Source organism: Moschus berezovskii, chromosome 26, assembly GCF_049115385.1.
Source record: "Moschus berezovskii isolate FMDL1 chromosome 26, NW_MosBer_1.0, whole genome shotgun sequence".
NCBI lineage: Eukaryota > Metazoa > Chordata > Mammalia > Artiodactyla > Moschidae > Moschus > Moschus berezovskii.
Genome location: NC_142485.1, coordinates 19,776,253 through 19,793,011, shown reverse-complemented (window position 1 = coordinate 19,793,011; position 16,759 = coordinate 19,776,253). Strand labels below are relative to the sequence as shown.

The following is a 16,759-nucleotide window of genomic DNA, read 5'->3' as shown; positions in this document are numbered from 1 at the left end:
TATAGAAAATTTGAAGGCTCTATCAAAAAGGTTTAAATAAGAAAATTCAATAAAGTTGCAGGATATAAAATCAATATATAAAAATCTGTAGGCTTTCTTTACACTAATAGAGAAATTAAGAGAATAATCCCATTTACAAATGTTAAAAAAAAAAATCTAGGGTAAATTTAATCAAGGAAATGACCTGTATATTGAAAACTATAAGATGCTAATGAAAGAAATTGAAGAAGACAAATAAATGGAAAGATAGTCTGTGCTCGTGGATTAAAATAATTAAAATTGTTAGAATGTCTGTACTACAATGTAGCAATAAAGATTCCAGGCAACCCCTGTTAAAATTCCAATGGTATATTTCACAGAAATAGAACAAAACAGTTTTCAAATTTGTATGGTATCACACAAAAGATTCCAAATAGCCAAAGCAATCTTGAGAAAGAAGAACAAAGGTGAAGATATCACACTCTCTGATTTCAAACTATATTAAAAAGCTAACTTAATAAAAACAGTATGATATTAGCATAAAAAAGGACATATAGCTCAATGGACAGAATAGAGAGCCCAGAAATAAACCCATTCATATATGGTCAATTAATTTATGACAAAGGAACCAAGAATATACAATGAGGAAAGGACAGTCTCTTTAATAAATGATGTTGGGAGAATGTTCATCTACATGCAAAAGAGTGAAACTGGACCACTATCTTACACCATACAGAAAAATTAACTCAAAATGGATTAAAGACCTTAGTGTAAGACCGAAAACCATAAATCTCCTAGAGGAAAGCATAGGTAATAATCTCCTTGACATAGCTCTTGGTGATGATTTTACAACTCTGACACCAAAAGCAAAGCAACAAAAGCAAAGCTAAGTGAGACTACATTGAACTAAAAGCCCTCTGCATAGCGAAGGAAACCATCAACAAAAATGAGAAAGCAACCTACTGAGTGGAAGAAAGTATTTGTGAATGATGTTTCTGGTAAAAGGTTAATGTCGAAAATATACAAAGAACTCATGTTGAAAACAATGTTGAAAGAATGTGTGTGTGTGGGTGAGTAGATTGACTTGAGTAATTAGTCAGAGTCTCTGCAAGTTATCTTTGGACCAAGAATCGGATGACAGAAGGAGCTAGGCATGTGAAGATCTGGGTCTTCAGGCAGAGCGCACAGCAAGTACAAAGCCCTCTAGGCTGAAATAAGTTTGTCATATGCAGGGAACAGAAAGTGACAGACAGGGTTGGTAAAGCTCAGTGAGATCGGAGAGGTGAGAGCGGCCAACTCACTTGAAGGTCATAAGGAGGTTTTATTATGTGTGTTACTGGAATCCATTGCAGGATTTTAAGCAGGGGAGTGACCTGATCTGATGCATGCCTTGAAGACACACTGTCTGCTCTGTGAAGGATGAATTGTCAGGCAGCAGATGTGACAGTAGAGAGACGAACAAAAGGTTTTGTGCTGAAGTCTAGACAAGAGATTGTGGAGCTTGAAACCAAGCTGGTGGCCCTGGGGAGTAGGCAGGTTTGAGATGTGTGTTTGGAAGTATAGTTCACGAGTATCAGAACTGAGGGAAAGAATTCTTCAACAATAAAATGTGGAAAGTGCTTGTCACAGGATGTTATCACAGGAGCTAATGCTTGTCAAGCATTTGGCATTCTTCTTGTCAGAAAAAAGAGCTTACTAAATGTTAGCTACTTACCATTATTATTGCTATTTTTATTGTCAGGAATAAGGCATGTACTTTAAGCAAAAAGAATTTTTCTGTAAGAAATTTTCTGTAAGTTAAATTATACCTTTTGTACAACTCTCAGTTTTGGAGTCTCTTCTAATAGCACATACTGTTTTGTTGGTAAAGATCAGAATATCACACTGTCTTGATTTTTAACAGCCTCTGTTGGATCAGAGAGAGATGGTTCATTGGTTTTTCTCTTGTGCTTTGTAACACTAAGCCATAAAGATATGTATAAGTAGCAACATTATTCCTTTTAAAAATTGTGACCTAACTTTTTTGACATGTGCTAGCTTGGTGGCACATGACAGAAGGAGCTAGGCATGTGACACTGAATAGGACACTAAAAATCTTGTGTGGGTCTGTAATGTTTTCACTTAGAAGCTATTTCCTGTGAATTAATTTATAGGTAAGTTACTGTGTAGTCAAATTCTGTGCAGTTCTTTAAACCAGCCCTAATTATTATTTTTATTTTGGTTCTTTAGACCCCCCCAAAAATCAATTACAGAGATAATTGCTACAAACCTTGGTTATGAAACAAAGGCCTTGTATGACCATTGTAGATAATGAATTTTCTTTATGTATAAAAAGTAATGCATATGCATTAAACATGGATAGAGTGGTGAATGACCAGTTATGAATTGTACTTAATAGTACGGGTAGAGTACATGTTTTGATAAGCTTTTTATGTATGGTTTTCTAAATTACAGTACTTTAAATAGGGGATTAATTTTTTTGTGGGTAACACTGATTTAATGCACTTTGATACAAAATCAAATTAGATGATTTCATAATTGACACATAAAATGTATCTTTACTGATTTTGGCTATTCACCTCCACCTATTTAAACTTGTATGTGTACACATACATATATTTTATGCATAATTGTGTTTTATGTAATAAGAAAAGAGATAATCAAAAAGAAGAAAAAATTCCATGTTTCTACTACCTAGTGATTTAGTCTCATTTCCTATCCATCTGTATTTCAAATATCATATTTTTTCTGCTATATTTTGTTTTATATATTTGCAATCCAAAAGGCTAATTGAGGGACTTCCCAGGAGGCCCAGTGGTTGAGACGCTTCTACTGCAGGGAATGCAGGCTTGATCCCTGGTCTGGGAACTAAGATCCCACATGCAGCATGGCACAGCCAAGAAAGAAAGGAAGGGAAGGAAGAAGGGAGGGAAGGTGTAGAAAGAATGGAAGAACCGATTGGTATATAAGAAACAGTTTCTGTGTTTGAACTTTTTATAATATTGTGTATGTGTCTGTGAGAGTGGGTGGTGGGTTCGCGATACCTTTTTTTTTTTTTACTCTGGTAAAATATAAATTTAAAATTTTTATTTATTTTAAGCAGTTTAAAAATAAAATGCCATTTTGCCATTTTAAAATCAGAAACTGTCATTTTATCATTTATGTAACAGAATATTATTGGGCATCTAATCTCCATGATTTTCTATAAATAACATTATGATAAACAGTCTTGATACAAAATCTTTGTCCATGGATAAATCATCTTTTAAATGATAAAAATTGAAAAGTGGTATTTTGAGTCAGAGAGTATATTTGTTTAAGCCTATTCATGATAATGCTACATTTTTTTCTAAGATGTGGCACCATGAGACTTCCCTGGTAGTCCAGTGGTTAATACTTGCCTTCCAACGCAGGAGGTGTTGGTTCAATCCCTGGTCAGGGAACTAAGATCCCACATGCCTCCAGACCAAGAAAACAAAAGGTAAAACAGAAGCAATATTGTAACAGATTCAATAAAGACCTTTTAAAAAATGACCCACATCAAGAAACATTAAAAAAGAATGTGGTACCACTTCATATATTCACATTATTAGTGTGAGAACACAACTCCATTTCATCACTTTCTTGCTGATACCAAGCATTTTTGTTTTTACTTCATTTATTAGTGAAGAAAGGAAATTAGTCCTCAAACACTGTTAGTGCATTAGAGAAATGTGAATTTGCATGCAGGCTTTACTCAAATATATAAAGCAGGAGACTTTTTCTTGGCCTACTTTCCTGGAGTGAATGTATTTCTAAAGATAGTGTAAAGGACATATATTGAAATAAATCTTTTTTTGGTTTCTATTTTATACATAATTCTCATTTATTTAGTTAATATATGCATAAAATGAAAGAAGATATGACCATTACTGCTTTCCAGTGTTAAAATGTCATTTTCTAACAACACTACTTGGTAAGTAATAGCATGGAGGCAGTGATACCTAGCTGGCAAGTCCTAATAAAATTTAAAGTAGGAAAGGAAAGATCATTAATAAAAGTATTAAGCTGGTAAAGATAAAAATGCTAATATTTTCAGTAATCTTTTTTTTAACCCATTGCAGTATAGCTTAAAATTTCATCACAGTACTATGATGACCTTCAAATTGTCAAAATGGCTATTTTTTTCCATTCTCCATTATCTCACTAAATACTCATCATGCTGGATTTGGCATAATATTGTTGCACTTTAACATCCATAATGTGTTTTCTTGGAATTTCTTACCATTCTCAGTGTTTGCCTAGTCTGTACAGTGCTTTAGATTTTTTTCTGGCTCTTCTAACAACACCCTCTATTACCACCATTTTTCTCTCTGAAAATTGTGATGCTTTTCACCAGTGTTCTGGTTCTGTATTTCCAGAAGCCTGTGTTCTCACTTGTTTGTCCTAAAATTCCCTCAAACTCAGTAAATCCAAATTTGAATTGTAACTGCACGTTCATTTAGTTCGGGTACCAGTCCTCAGAGTAGATATTATGGCATTACCTTTAGTTCTTCCTTTTCAAATATCTTGTAACCGAAGAGGAATTGTGCCTCATTCATCCTGCATTTTTAGCATGTAATAGGTGTTGAAAAAATGTTTTGGGAAGGAATTGCCCAAACTAAAGGAAGAGCTTCCTTAGTTCTCAGTTCTGTGAGATGGGAGAATCTATTTGAATGGCATCTTTTTTTTTTTTTTTTTTTACTTTTTTGCTGTAGAACATAGTACTTCAGTTGTTCATATTTGTTGATATTATTTTTAAAGGAATTCTAATGGTTCTTTTTACAAAACTGATTTACAATATATTTTCCTTATTTCCTTTTAGGTTTTGGAAGAAAGGACGTGGTAGAACACTTACTGCAGATGGGTGCTAATGTACATGCTCGTGATGATGGCGGTCTCATCCCACTTCATAATGCGTGTTCTTTTGGCCATGCTGAGGTTGTGAGTCTGTTACTATGCCAAGGAGCTGATCCAAATGCCAGGGATAACTGGAACTATACCCCTCTGCATGAAGCTGCTATAAAAGGAAAGATCGATGTATGTATTGGTAAGTGTTATCTGGTGATATCTAAATTGTAATAATACAATTAGATATAATACATTGTAATAATAAATACATTGATAATTATATATATATATATATATATAATTATATATATATAATTATATTATATCAATGTAATATAATACATTGATATAATAAATTGTAATAATACAATTTAGATATAATAACATTTAAAATAAAGGTTTACCCTTCCTTGTTTTTTATTATAGTGGAAATAATGTTTCCTCAGAATAAAGAACACTTTGTTACTGCTTATAAGTAATTCTTTTCCATCAAAGGGGAAGTAGAGAGCTGGAAATCTAAAGTTGGTTAGGAACAAGATTCACAATATTAACTCTCCAAATGTAAGGCAAATGCCAGCTGGTGTGGAACTAAATTTTGATGGATTACTGTTATCAAATTTAGTTAATTTACAGTCTTTAAAAGTCTGAAAGTTTTCCATCCTAGCATCAATGAGAACCATTATAAAGTACAAGTTCTTACTGAATTGGATGACATATTTGGATGTTCAGGTTGATTCAAGGAAAGTCATCTAGTACTAAGGCAAAACCTTTTTCTTTATGTTGCTAAAATTGAGCACCAGCTATTTTATTAGCCCTGGAAAAGCTTTGAGTGATTCGAATACAACAATTCAAGGCTTAATATTTTCAACAGAGTCTAGAGAAAAAGCAATTTCAAACAGAATTGAACTTTTCAATGATTTTAAGTATTGTGATTATATGAAATTGTATTCAATCAGCATTTCTTTCTCCTTTGTATGTTATATCTAAATAGGCATCTATTTTAGACTTTGCTTTATTGTGTAAAATCTTTCATTTTGAAATCTAAAACAGGCTTCTAGAGAACAACTATAGTGTCTCCTGAGTGTATCATCTCTTTCTGGAAACTCAGGATGATGGATATTTGTTTAGCCTTTGGCGGGTTGATTTACAAATTGTTATCTTCTTGATTGGCACCCATTTCAGTATAATTGGCTATTTTTCTGTTAAAACTCAAATAAATATGTCACATTTAAAGATATAGAGGTGGTGCCATTATTAAGATTTTCTTCCACTTCATAGCCATCTATTCCAGCTTCAAATATATTTTTTAGTTTTCCTCAAATTATTGCATTGTCTGACAAAACTTCTTTATCCTATTCTCTGTCATTATCCTTTATTACTTCACCAGCCAATTTTACCAAATGAAATTCAAGGTCATTTCAACATGACTCTTGAATACCCTATCCTTTTTGATCTTTGACATTTTCCACTTTCACTTGATTCTCCCATCTCCTCCTAAGTCTCTCACTGAAACAGCCATGTCCTAGACTAAGTCATTCATAAAACTAATCTGAAAAGCTTGAGTGTACCACATAGTCTCTGATTACTAAATCTCTTAAGTTATTTATGATAAGTTACTATGTGATAACTGTTACTGAATTTGACGTGTACTCTTACCAAATCTTCTAGACCTTCAACTTCCCTACTCTCATTCTTGCTTGCTTCATTTTGTCACATCCATTGGATTTTTCTGTTGTTATAGAATTTTACACAATTTTCACCTTCTAGTGAATTATCTCTTTGGGCTGAAGTGTTCTATTTTCCTACCTGTACCTCTTGAATTTTTCATTCTGTCGCTGCTTTTAAGAAAATTTCCTTTTATGTTGTCTTTGCGAGATTATTGTACTTACCAGTAAACCACAGATCTTAAAAAATCATATTGCTTTATTATATTTGACTCTTTAGCACTCTTTACATAATAAGAGGCATTTATTATGTATTTTTAACTTTTTGTTTTGAAATAATTATAGATTCATAGAAAGCTCCAAAAATAGTACAAGAAGGTCCATGTAACCTTCTAGTTTCACCCTTTGGTTACATCTTACAGCATCATAATACAGTATCAAAAATGGGAAACTAGTGTTGGTACAATGTGTAGAGTTCTGTGCCACTTAATCACATGTTCAGATTCATGTAACTGCAGTCGAGATACAGAACATATTATTGGAAGCTCCCCCACATTCAGTTTATTTATGAAAGAAAGTGAAAGTATTAGTCGCTTAGTCATGTCCAATTCTTTGCGACCCCGTGGACTGTAGCCTGGGTAGGCTTCTCTGTCCATGGGATTCTCCAGGCAAGAATACTGGAGTGGGTTGCTGTTCCCTTCTCTAAGGGATCTTCCCGACCCAGGGATTGAACCCACATTGCAGGCAGATTCTTTGTCATCTGAGCCACCAGGAAAGCCTACTTATAGCCTACTTTTATAATGATCTACTCCCCATCCCAGATCCTTAACCCTTATCAACCAATAATGTGTTCATCTGTATAATTTTGTCGTTTTGAGAATGCTATAAGCGGAATCATACAGTATGTATTTTTTTGAGATTGGATTTTTTTTTCTTGTTTGCCTTCCAGATCTTTTTTAAAATTGCTGATTATTATGCCATGGTTTTGATGTACTGTAGTTTAGCATTCACAACTGAAGAACGTTTTGGTTGTTTCCACTTTTTGGCTATTAGAAATAAAGCTCCTGTGAATATTTGTGTGCAAATTTTTATGTAGAGATGAGTTTTCTTTTCTCTGAGATAAACGCTTTAGAGTGTGATTGCTGGGTAATATATAGATACTCCTATATTTATATACAAATATAAAACATTTTTATAGTCAAATATAAACTATGTTTAGGTAATTGACTTTCGTCAAATTGTTGTTATTCTTCATTAAGGATGAGTTGTTGAATATTGGTCCTGAGCATGCATTGACTTCTGGTTATGGATTGTCTATAATGAATGGACTGTCAAACATTTTTTGTTGGTACTTGTAGATTAAACCCATGAGTTCTGTCATGAATTGTAGAGTTGAGATAGGGAGGGAAAGGAAAGAAAAAGGTGATGCTGGTAAATCTACCAAAAATTGCTGCGGTTAGATGATATATAATTCACTGTTTTCTCTTGAAGACAACTCAAAGTACTTAACCAAAGTTCTTCACTAATGTTTATATCCTGTGCATGAAATGGATCATTCAAATTTCCTACCATTTTGCTAGTAAAGAAAGGAGAAAACTGTTTCTTTGCCACAGTCTCTAGAGCTGATATAAAGTTGTTATAATAAAAAATGTTTTCTTGACTGAGAATGAAAAGTTCTCTCTGCTTAGTGAGATTTATTTAAGAGTGTATTTTAAGCCTAAAAAATTAATTTCATTCTTTAAATGTGCCAAACATTCTTCTTTATTCTTAGTGTTTTTTTAGATCATCAAATATTTAACAAATTTAAAGTGGCAATCTTTACCTTGCTTTAGAAAAACTTAATCTGTTCACTAAAGCTTAAACTAAGTCTTTATTATTATAACTCACTCCTAAAGTAATCTTGCTTTCATGATTTCCAGGAATGATTTCTATTTTCTGTGTCTTCTATCTAGAAAGATACACTTTCCTTGTTCAAACTCTAGTTTAAATTATCTGTTCCACGTACTCATGTTTCTCTTTAAATCGTATGCTGCTGCTGCTGCTAAGTCGCTTCAGTCATGTCCGACTCTGTGCGACCCCATAGATGGAAGCCCACCAGGCTCCCCCATCCCTGGGATTCTCCAGGCAAGAACACTGGAGTGGGTTGCCATTTCCTTCTCCAGTGTGTGAAAGGGAAAAGTGAAAGTGAAGGCGCTCAGTCGTGTCCAACTCTTAGCGACCCCATGGACTGCAGCCTACCAGGCTCCTCCGTCCATGGGATTTTCCAGGCAAGAGTACTGGAGTGGGGTGCCACTGCCTTTTCTGCTTCAAATCATATACCCCTTTACTAAATTACCTGATCACTTCCATGGTCCTTTGATTAAAAAGTCCTGGAACTTGAGAGTGTCACGGGATTGGGAGCTGAGGAGGGAAGAATGGGACCACTTCTGATACATTCTTGTCTTTTGTTATTTCAAATATAGTATATTGAAGATGAACAGCTTTCTGGGTTTATTAGCAAGTACAATGATATTAACTCATTTTTCTGGCCATCTAGATTTATGCTGTCTGATATTGTAGCCAATAAGTAAAACCTGGTTAAAATGTAAAAAATTTTAAATTTGATTCTTCAGTTGCACTAGCCACATTTCAAGTGCTTAATAACCATACCCGTCTATTGGTTACTGTATCAGGGTGTGTGAATATTGAAATCTCCATCATTGTGCAAAGTTCTGTCAGATAGTGCTGTAGAGTCAGTGTACCTGTGTACATAGTCCTTTAATAAGATCATTCCACACATGTCATTTTCTTATTTTTTCACTTTGTGTTATGACCGTATTTCATTATCAGTGAATATTTTTTTATCTAACCTCACTTTTAAAGGCTGTCAAGAATTATATAGAAATACCACGTTTTAAATTGTTCACCCATATTAGGCCATTTAGAAGATTTCTGATTTTTCACTATTTTATAAACAGTACTATAGAGAATGTCATTTTCATTAATCACATATGTAAACCCTGATTACTTTTAGGAAACTACTGGAAAGCTAGAGCTTCATAATAAGAATCAAAGAAATATAGCTGCTGGAGAACTTGACTAGGGCTCTGGATTTAGCTTGTCACTTTATCTATCCATATGTCATCTATAAATGAGCTCGGTTAAGAAAAGTCATTTCCCACACCTTTCTTACTCCTTGCAAAAATTCTTTGAAAATTCAGTGAAGCCTTGAGAATTTGATTCGTTTGCCTTTGTTTCATTATTCCGTCTCTTGCCTCTTCCTCCCAGAGTACCTCCCTTTGGCATTTTTAACATCCATTTTCCATATAAAAACTGAATTGGGATCTTTTAAACAAGTCTCAGTGTAGCATTTTTGTAAAAGTAAAAAGTTGGCAAAATTCCATACTTGTATCCTTCAAAAGGAGAAGAGCCAAAAATGATAGTAATTTTTCCCTTCTGAAATAATCCCTGCCTGACACTGAGCACCATTATGTTGATGACTTGCCCACTGATTTCAGCTGCATTCAAGAAGGTTAGTGTTTTTGCATTTACCTGATAAATTTGGGACTACTTTAGTAGGCATTCTGGTTAATAGTGTTAAATATATATATTTATGTAGAGAGTTTATTTGTTCATTGTATTCTATTAAAGTTTCCAGAATGATTACCTTCATTCTCATTTAAGAAATATATCAAAGATGCTTAAATTAGAGGGGAAAAGGTCAAATAACAAAAGAATGACTGAAAAAGACCTCATACATTTTTTAAAGTGAGATAATGCTTCACTTAATACTCAAGACTGTCTGTTAAGGAAATTAATTATATGCTTGCATTTACTTTTAGGTTAAACCTGGTCATTCAGGTAACCTATGGAGTTCATTGAGATGCATGGCTTAAGCTTGGGGTTGTATGAAAGTGGTATTTGAGGCAAATGGCTCATGTACCCATTTGGCTGTCTCTTTACATGATCACCATGTTCTCTGAAATGCGTGTGATAGTTGTAGTTGTGATATTATTTAAGAAATTGTGTCCTTGCTTTGTACAGCTCCCAGGTAACTGAGATTTCAGAGGGCCCAAATTGGAGATAAAGATTTACGGAGTCCTTCTCACTTCTCTTTCTCACTGACCAAGCTAGAAGTTGTTAAGTATAATAATTGCAGTTTCAGGGCTTCAAAAAATTGTTTAGTTTTTCAGTTATTTAAATCTGCTAATTCTGTTTTTTTAAATGGAGTGGGTGTTAGACTTATCTATAAACAGAATCCGGGATTAAGAATGTCACTTTATTGTGAGTTGTTTGATAGTCTGCCCTCAGGTATGACAGTCTAAATAAGACATTAAGAAATGCCACAGTGTGTCCAAATATATATTTATTTTGTGTCAAGCCTGAACTTTTCTATATTCGCTGTGGTATAAATAATCATGGTTAGAGACAGAGGGTGTATATTTTATTTTGCCTTTGGGGGCACCATTTTGAGTGTTGATCTTTTGAAAGAATTTACTTGAATGTAAGGATGGAGGTAACAAGAGCAAGAAGTATTCTAGTGGGTCTTCTGAAATGAAACCCTGGTGTCTTGGTGTTCTTGCAGAGTTGTGGTTGCATGTTGATGGAATTAGGACAAGGTCATTGGTCATTGGAGGAAGGTATTTAGGACAATGCATAGATGCCCCCATTAGAAGTCATATAAAGGAAAGAAAGCTTGAGTTACAGTTCTGGGGTGATCTTGACTTGTACTTGTGTAGAATGATCTGGCAGAAATTAAATGCTTTTCTTTAGAATTAAGTGTGAATTCTCTTTTACCACAAACAGTTTAATTGCATTGAGCCTCAATTTCTCATTTATAAGGCGGGCATCAGACCTGCTGCACTGGGTTGTTAACTGAAGTTAACTGAAATAATAAAGCAGGTAGAGCCTCAGCAAGTGCTTGCTCCCTTCTGCTTTCTTTCTCCCTTGGGTGGCAGCATAAGATGTCCTCAGAGATCATTTTTGTATTCTGACCGTCTGTAAAACCCTAATGAGAGATATGTGGCTCTTTGTTGCCATCAGTGTGAACTCATTTGTCTTTTGTTTCAGATTCATTGTAACTGTGTAAACTTGAATTATGATTTGATGAGACATGAATTTTTTTTAATTGCAATTTTGGTCTTTTAACTTAGCAGAGACATTGCAGATAGGAAAATGGAAAATCATTGTAACTTAAACCTTTCCCCACAAATATTTCAATAGCAGTTGTTTGAAGTTCTAGTGATTTGCTGTGACTGAGTAAAAAGTCTATGAAGGCTTGACAGTTGTAAAGAAGTGTGAACAATGATAATTTTTTAAAGGCAAATTAATTATGAGGAAGTAGTTCTTCAAGCTATTGGAGGGCATCATAATTGGCTGTTTCTGAAAATTGCAACCCCCTAGGAATGAGAGACGGAGAAGGCAATGGCAAGCCACTCCAGTACTCTTGCCTAGAAAATCCCATGGATGGAGGAGCCTGGTAGGCTGCAGTCCGTGGGGTCGCTAAGGGTCGGACACGACTGAGCGACTTCACTTTCACTTTTCACTTTCACACATTGGAGAAGGAAATGGCAGCCCACTCCAGTGTTCTTGCCTGGAGAATCCCAGGGACTTGGGAGCCTGCTGGGCTTCCATCTATGGGGTCACACAGAGTCGGACACGACTGAAGTGACTTAGCAGCAGCAGCAGCAGCAGCAGGAATGAGAGAAGGGAAAGAGCAAAGGAAAAACTAGAATCAAAGAAAAAGGCATTCTCTTCCTCCTGAACGTGGGCTAAAGGAGCTAAGGTGGGAGAAGTGTGACTGAGTACTGTCGTTAAGAGTATCACTCATAGGATAATTTATTGAATCTAATACAAAATAAGTTGCATTTAAAAATTATTTATTTCCCAAAGAATGAAAACTTAACAGTTATGTTCTTTTCCTCCTTCAGATTGAAAGTACAGCAGTGTATTGAAGTTCCAGTCATTTGAATTCTTAGGGACATAGGAAAATAATAAAGTTGTGATATTATTGAAGAAACTGAAATTCAAAGCAGAATCAGAATATTGCAACATCGGCTCAACCCTATGTTCTTTGTGGAAAATATTTTAAAACGTGTGACTTTAAACCTTGTGTCTAGTAGCACTGAAACTGAATTGGTCTTAATATTTTTTACTAATGAGGAATTTCCCTGGGAATACTAGTAAGTCCTTGAGGCCTTACTCGGCCCTTGACAATTTAGGGATGGATTCAGAAAACCGTGTATCTGACACTTCACTTAGGGACAGATTGGGAAGCAGCTCTTGCATATGGGTGCTGTCCCTAGAACTGTGAGATTTCTGTCATCGTGTTATAACCTTGAGGGCTTCCCGGGTGGTGCAGTGGTAGAGAATCCACCTGCCAATGCAGGCAGGACACACGGGTTCGGTCCCTGGCGGTCTGCGGTTTAGGGGGTCTCAAAGAGTCGGACACGACTGCACACCCATGTTATAAACTTATTTGGTCAGACTGAAATGTCTGCTTTGTCCCTTAATTTTATCTAGTATTTTATCTAGCTGAGTCTAGTCAAGTATTAGTACTCTTCTAAGTACAAGCAAGCATAAAACAATACTTGGGCACAGATTCATTGTTCCTAGGGCTGTTACCAGTTTGCCTTTATTTTAATCAACTGGTTTTTTTTTTTATTTTACCACCTTCTGTGTTTGCGGTTCTGTTTTTGAAAGCAGATGAAAAGCTGATTGAAGGGACAGGGTTTTTACTGAATTCCTATTATGTCCTAAGAACCAAGCTAGGTTTATATATATATTTATGTATTGCTGTCATAATTGAACCTATGTATATAAGGTTTATAATTGAGACTATATATAAACCTTATATATAGTCTCAATTATGACAGCAATCCTTGGTGGAAGGCAGTGTTTTATGAAAGAGGAAATTGAAATCTACAGAGGTGAAGTCATTTGCCTCAGGCCAGACAGTTGCTAAGTAGAGCGCAGTCTCCTCAAACGCAAATTCGTCTGACTTCTAGACAGGACTTTGTTTTAGACTTGATTCCCTAGGGTTTCCAGGTAGAAAGGAGATATGCCTTGTCATAATCACTCTTATATATATTCTACCACCTGCTTTATCTTAAAATAAATTGTGGTTTGTGTAAGAAGATAAGACTGATTACCCACATGTATTGGGGCCTGCCTTAACTTCTTATTACAAAAAAGGATATAATTGAATTGGATATTAAAATCTGCTATATACACATACAGAATAATACCTCAGTTACTCCAGATGTAACGGGCTTCTTCAAAAATTCTTGGTTTTTTCTATTTATAGGAAGACTGGGTTATAGGAGCAAAATTTAATTGGATGATTCTTTTATTAAAACATTTCATGCCAAAATTTTATCCTAAAGAACTACTCTCTTATGGAAATTTGGTAAAATTTTATTTTCTTGAATTAGTTTCCTAATGTCTTTAAAAAATTCTTATATGCACGTGTGGGCTGTATGTTAGCCACTGTTCTAAGAGTGCCTCAGATATTTATTTGTCCTGCTAATAGCTCCACGAGTAGATACTGTTACTACCTCCTGACTTACAGATGAGGCAGTGAAGGCACAGAGGCGGTGTTGCCTCCGGGGGTCCTGGAACTAGAAGACGGCAGCCCTGGGATTCAAACCCATTCAGTCTGACTCCAGAGGACCACTCTGAACTGTGGTGATTTGCCACTAGCAAGTGAAGCAGCCTTAGCAGAGAATTTGATTTTTTGAACTTAATTTTGCCTTAGTGAACTATCTGCCTTTATGTGCCTCGTTAAATAGAAGCCTATTTTGAATTCATTTATTCCTGTGTACTTCGCAGGAAAAAATAAGAATGTACTTTATAAGAATGTACTTTTTTTCTAAGTTCAAAGGCACATTAAGGCAGATAGTTCATTGAGGTAGAATTAGGTAATATATCACAAATATGTTGACAGAATTCTGAATTTTTGGTGACTTTTATATCAAAGGCAAAGACAAAAGGTGCTGTGGTTAAAAATCTGGACTTTTATACAATAGAAAATTATTTCTTGACAGTCTTAAGACTTGAGAAGTCTCTTAAGTCTTCTTAAGTCTTTACTTAAGGCTTATTCTCCAGTCTCGGCATTATCACAGTTTCTAGATTAATGTATTTATTTTATATTGATCATGTTAATTTAATGCTACTGCCATATTTAATGTTATTCAGTTGATAGAACTGCCTGATTTTTATTTCTCCATTGGTTACAAATTAATGACTTAAACAGCAACTTTAGGAGAAGTATTTGTTTTGGTGAACATACTTGCACAGTGTGCATAAAGATCTTTTTTGTCTGAGGAGAAATATCTCCCTCATTTCCCTCTCATTATAAACATAATATATATTTGTAATAATTGGGGCTTCCCAGGTGGTCAACCTAGATAGTATATTAAAAAGCAGAGACATTACAACCAAGGTCCATCTAGTCAAGGCTATGGTTTTTCCCGTGGTCATGTATGGGTGTGAGAGTTGGACTGTGAAGAAAGCTGATCACCAAAGAATTGATGCTTTTGAACTGTGGTGCTGGAGAAGACTCTTGAGAGTCCCTTGGACTGCAAGGAGATCCAACCAGTCCATTCTAAAGGAGATCAATCCTGGGTGTTCATTGGAAGGACTGATGCTAAAGCTGAAACTCCAATACTTTGGCCACCTCATGCGACGAGTTGACTCACTGGAAAAGACTCTGATGCTGGGAAGGATTGGGGGCGGGAGGAGAAGGGGACAACAGAGAATGAGATGGCTGGATGGCATCACCGACTCGATGGACATGAGTTTGAGTGAACTCCGGGAGTTGGTGATGGACAGGGAGGCCTGGTGTGCTGTGATTCATGGGGTCGCAGAGAGTCGGACACGACTGAGCGACTGAACTGAACTGAACTCAGGTGGTACTAGTGGTAAAGAACCCTCCTGCCAGTGCAGGAGATGTAAGAGACACAGGTTTGATCCCTGGGTCAGGAAGATCCCCTGGAGAAGGGAATAGCAACCCACTCCAGTACTCTTGCCTGGAGAATCCCATGGACAGAGGAGCCTGGCAGGCTACAGTCCATAGTGTCACAAAGAGTTGGACATGACTGAAGTGACTTAGCACGGCATGGCATTTGTAATAAACATTAAAACACTGTAGAAATATGTAAAATAGAAACATATTTTTGTAAGCCTACTCATTTACCATGTATTCTATATAATACTTTAAAATTAAGATTTCTTATTGCTGAGCATGCCCATTGAGATCCGCCCAGGTACTCTAGAACTAATGCCTCTTTCTCCATCATGATTGTTTTTATTGCCTCTTCCTCTTCTCTGGAAAAACTTTTGAAGTCTAGAACAGGATTTTGAGGCAAGCTGGAGCAAATTCTCTCTAATGAGAATTTGGAATTAAGATTCAGATATCATAAGTATATGTATTGTCTGTATCTGAGGGTGATGGCGACAGAGCTGAGAGACAGGGATTGGCAGCAACAGGATAAATTTGGGGACATGTTTCTGCCTTTGCTTTTGATGAGATATCTCTCTTCTTTAATAAATTTTCATGTTGGTTAAGCCAGTTAAATTAATTTTTCTCCCTTGTAATAAATAAAACTGCTCTATTAATATAAAGTCAGTACCCCAAAAATATTTTCATAGGTCACAGCATCTTAAAATTAGAAGAATCCTTAGAAATCACTTTTATATTTACCATTTACTACTATTTACTATTACTTTTTAAAAAGTTATTTACCAGTTACTGTTTTACTAATTTACTATTTGCTTCTTTCTTATTAAGTTATTAAACCACAAAAATCTTCCTTCAAATGAAGTCTAACGCAGTAACCCAATATGTAAAAGTGTGGAGAGGAGAGAAGCAAAGACCTTCATGTATTCCACCTCACACAAGTGCGTGTGTATAAGGGGATTGGCTGTGGGCCCGTGGGACCCTCAGGAGCTGTGGTTTCAGCCAGGAATAGTGTTGCCCATTAAGGAGATATTAGCAATGTCTAGAGATGGTTTTGGTTGTCACAGTGGGGGATGCTGTTGACATCTAGCGGGTGGAGGTCAGGGGTGCTGTTAAACGTCTTCCCGTGCCCAGGGCTACACCCTGTTGTTCATGTTACATGACAATCCAGGCCCAAAGCCAGGGCCTGACTGATTTGATTAGAAAAGATGCCACAAGGCGCTTTTATCGTTACATACATAGATTGTGAAAAGAAGAATAATGGAAGTGTGCCAGCTCCTTGTGGTCCTGTACCATGCACTGCAAAAGA

The 16,759-nt window shown here is 35.7% G+C and overlaps 1 protein-coding gene across 2 annotated transcripts in view; it reads left to right on the top strand.

The window, feature by feature from the left end:
• TNKS (tankyrase) overlaps positions 1 to 16,759 on the top strand; it is a 159,249-nt gene that overhangs the window by 16,703 nt on the left and 125,787 nt on the right. For both annotated transcript variants that reach the window (XM_055416540.2, XM_055416541.2), the window contains exon 2: positions 4,823 to 5,047. In XM_055416540.2, coding sequence (XP_055272515.1) covers positions 4,823 to 5,047 — 225 coding nt within the window. The remainder of the gene's footprint in view (positions 1 to 4,822; positions 5,048 to 16,759) is intronic.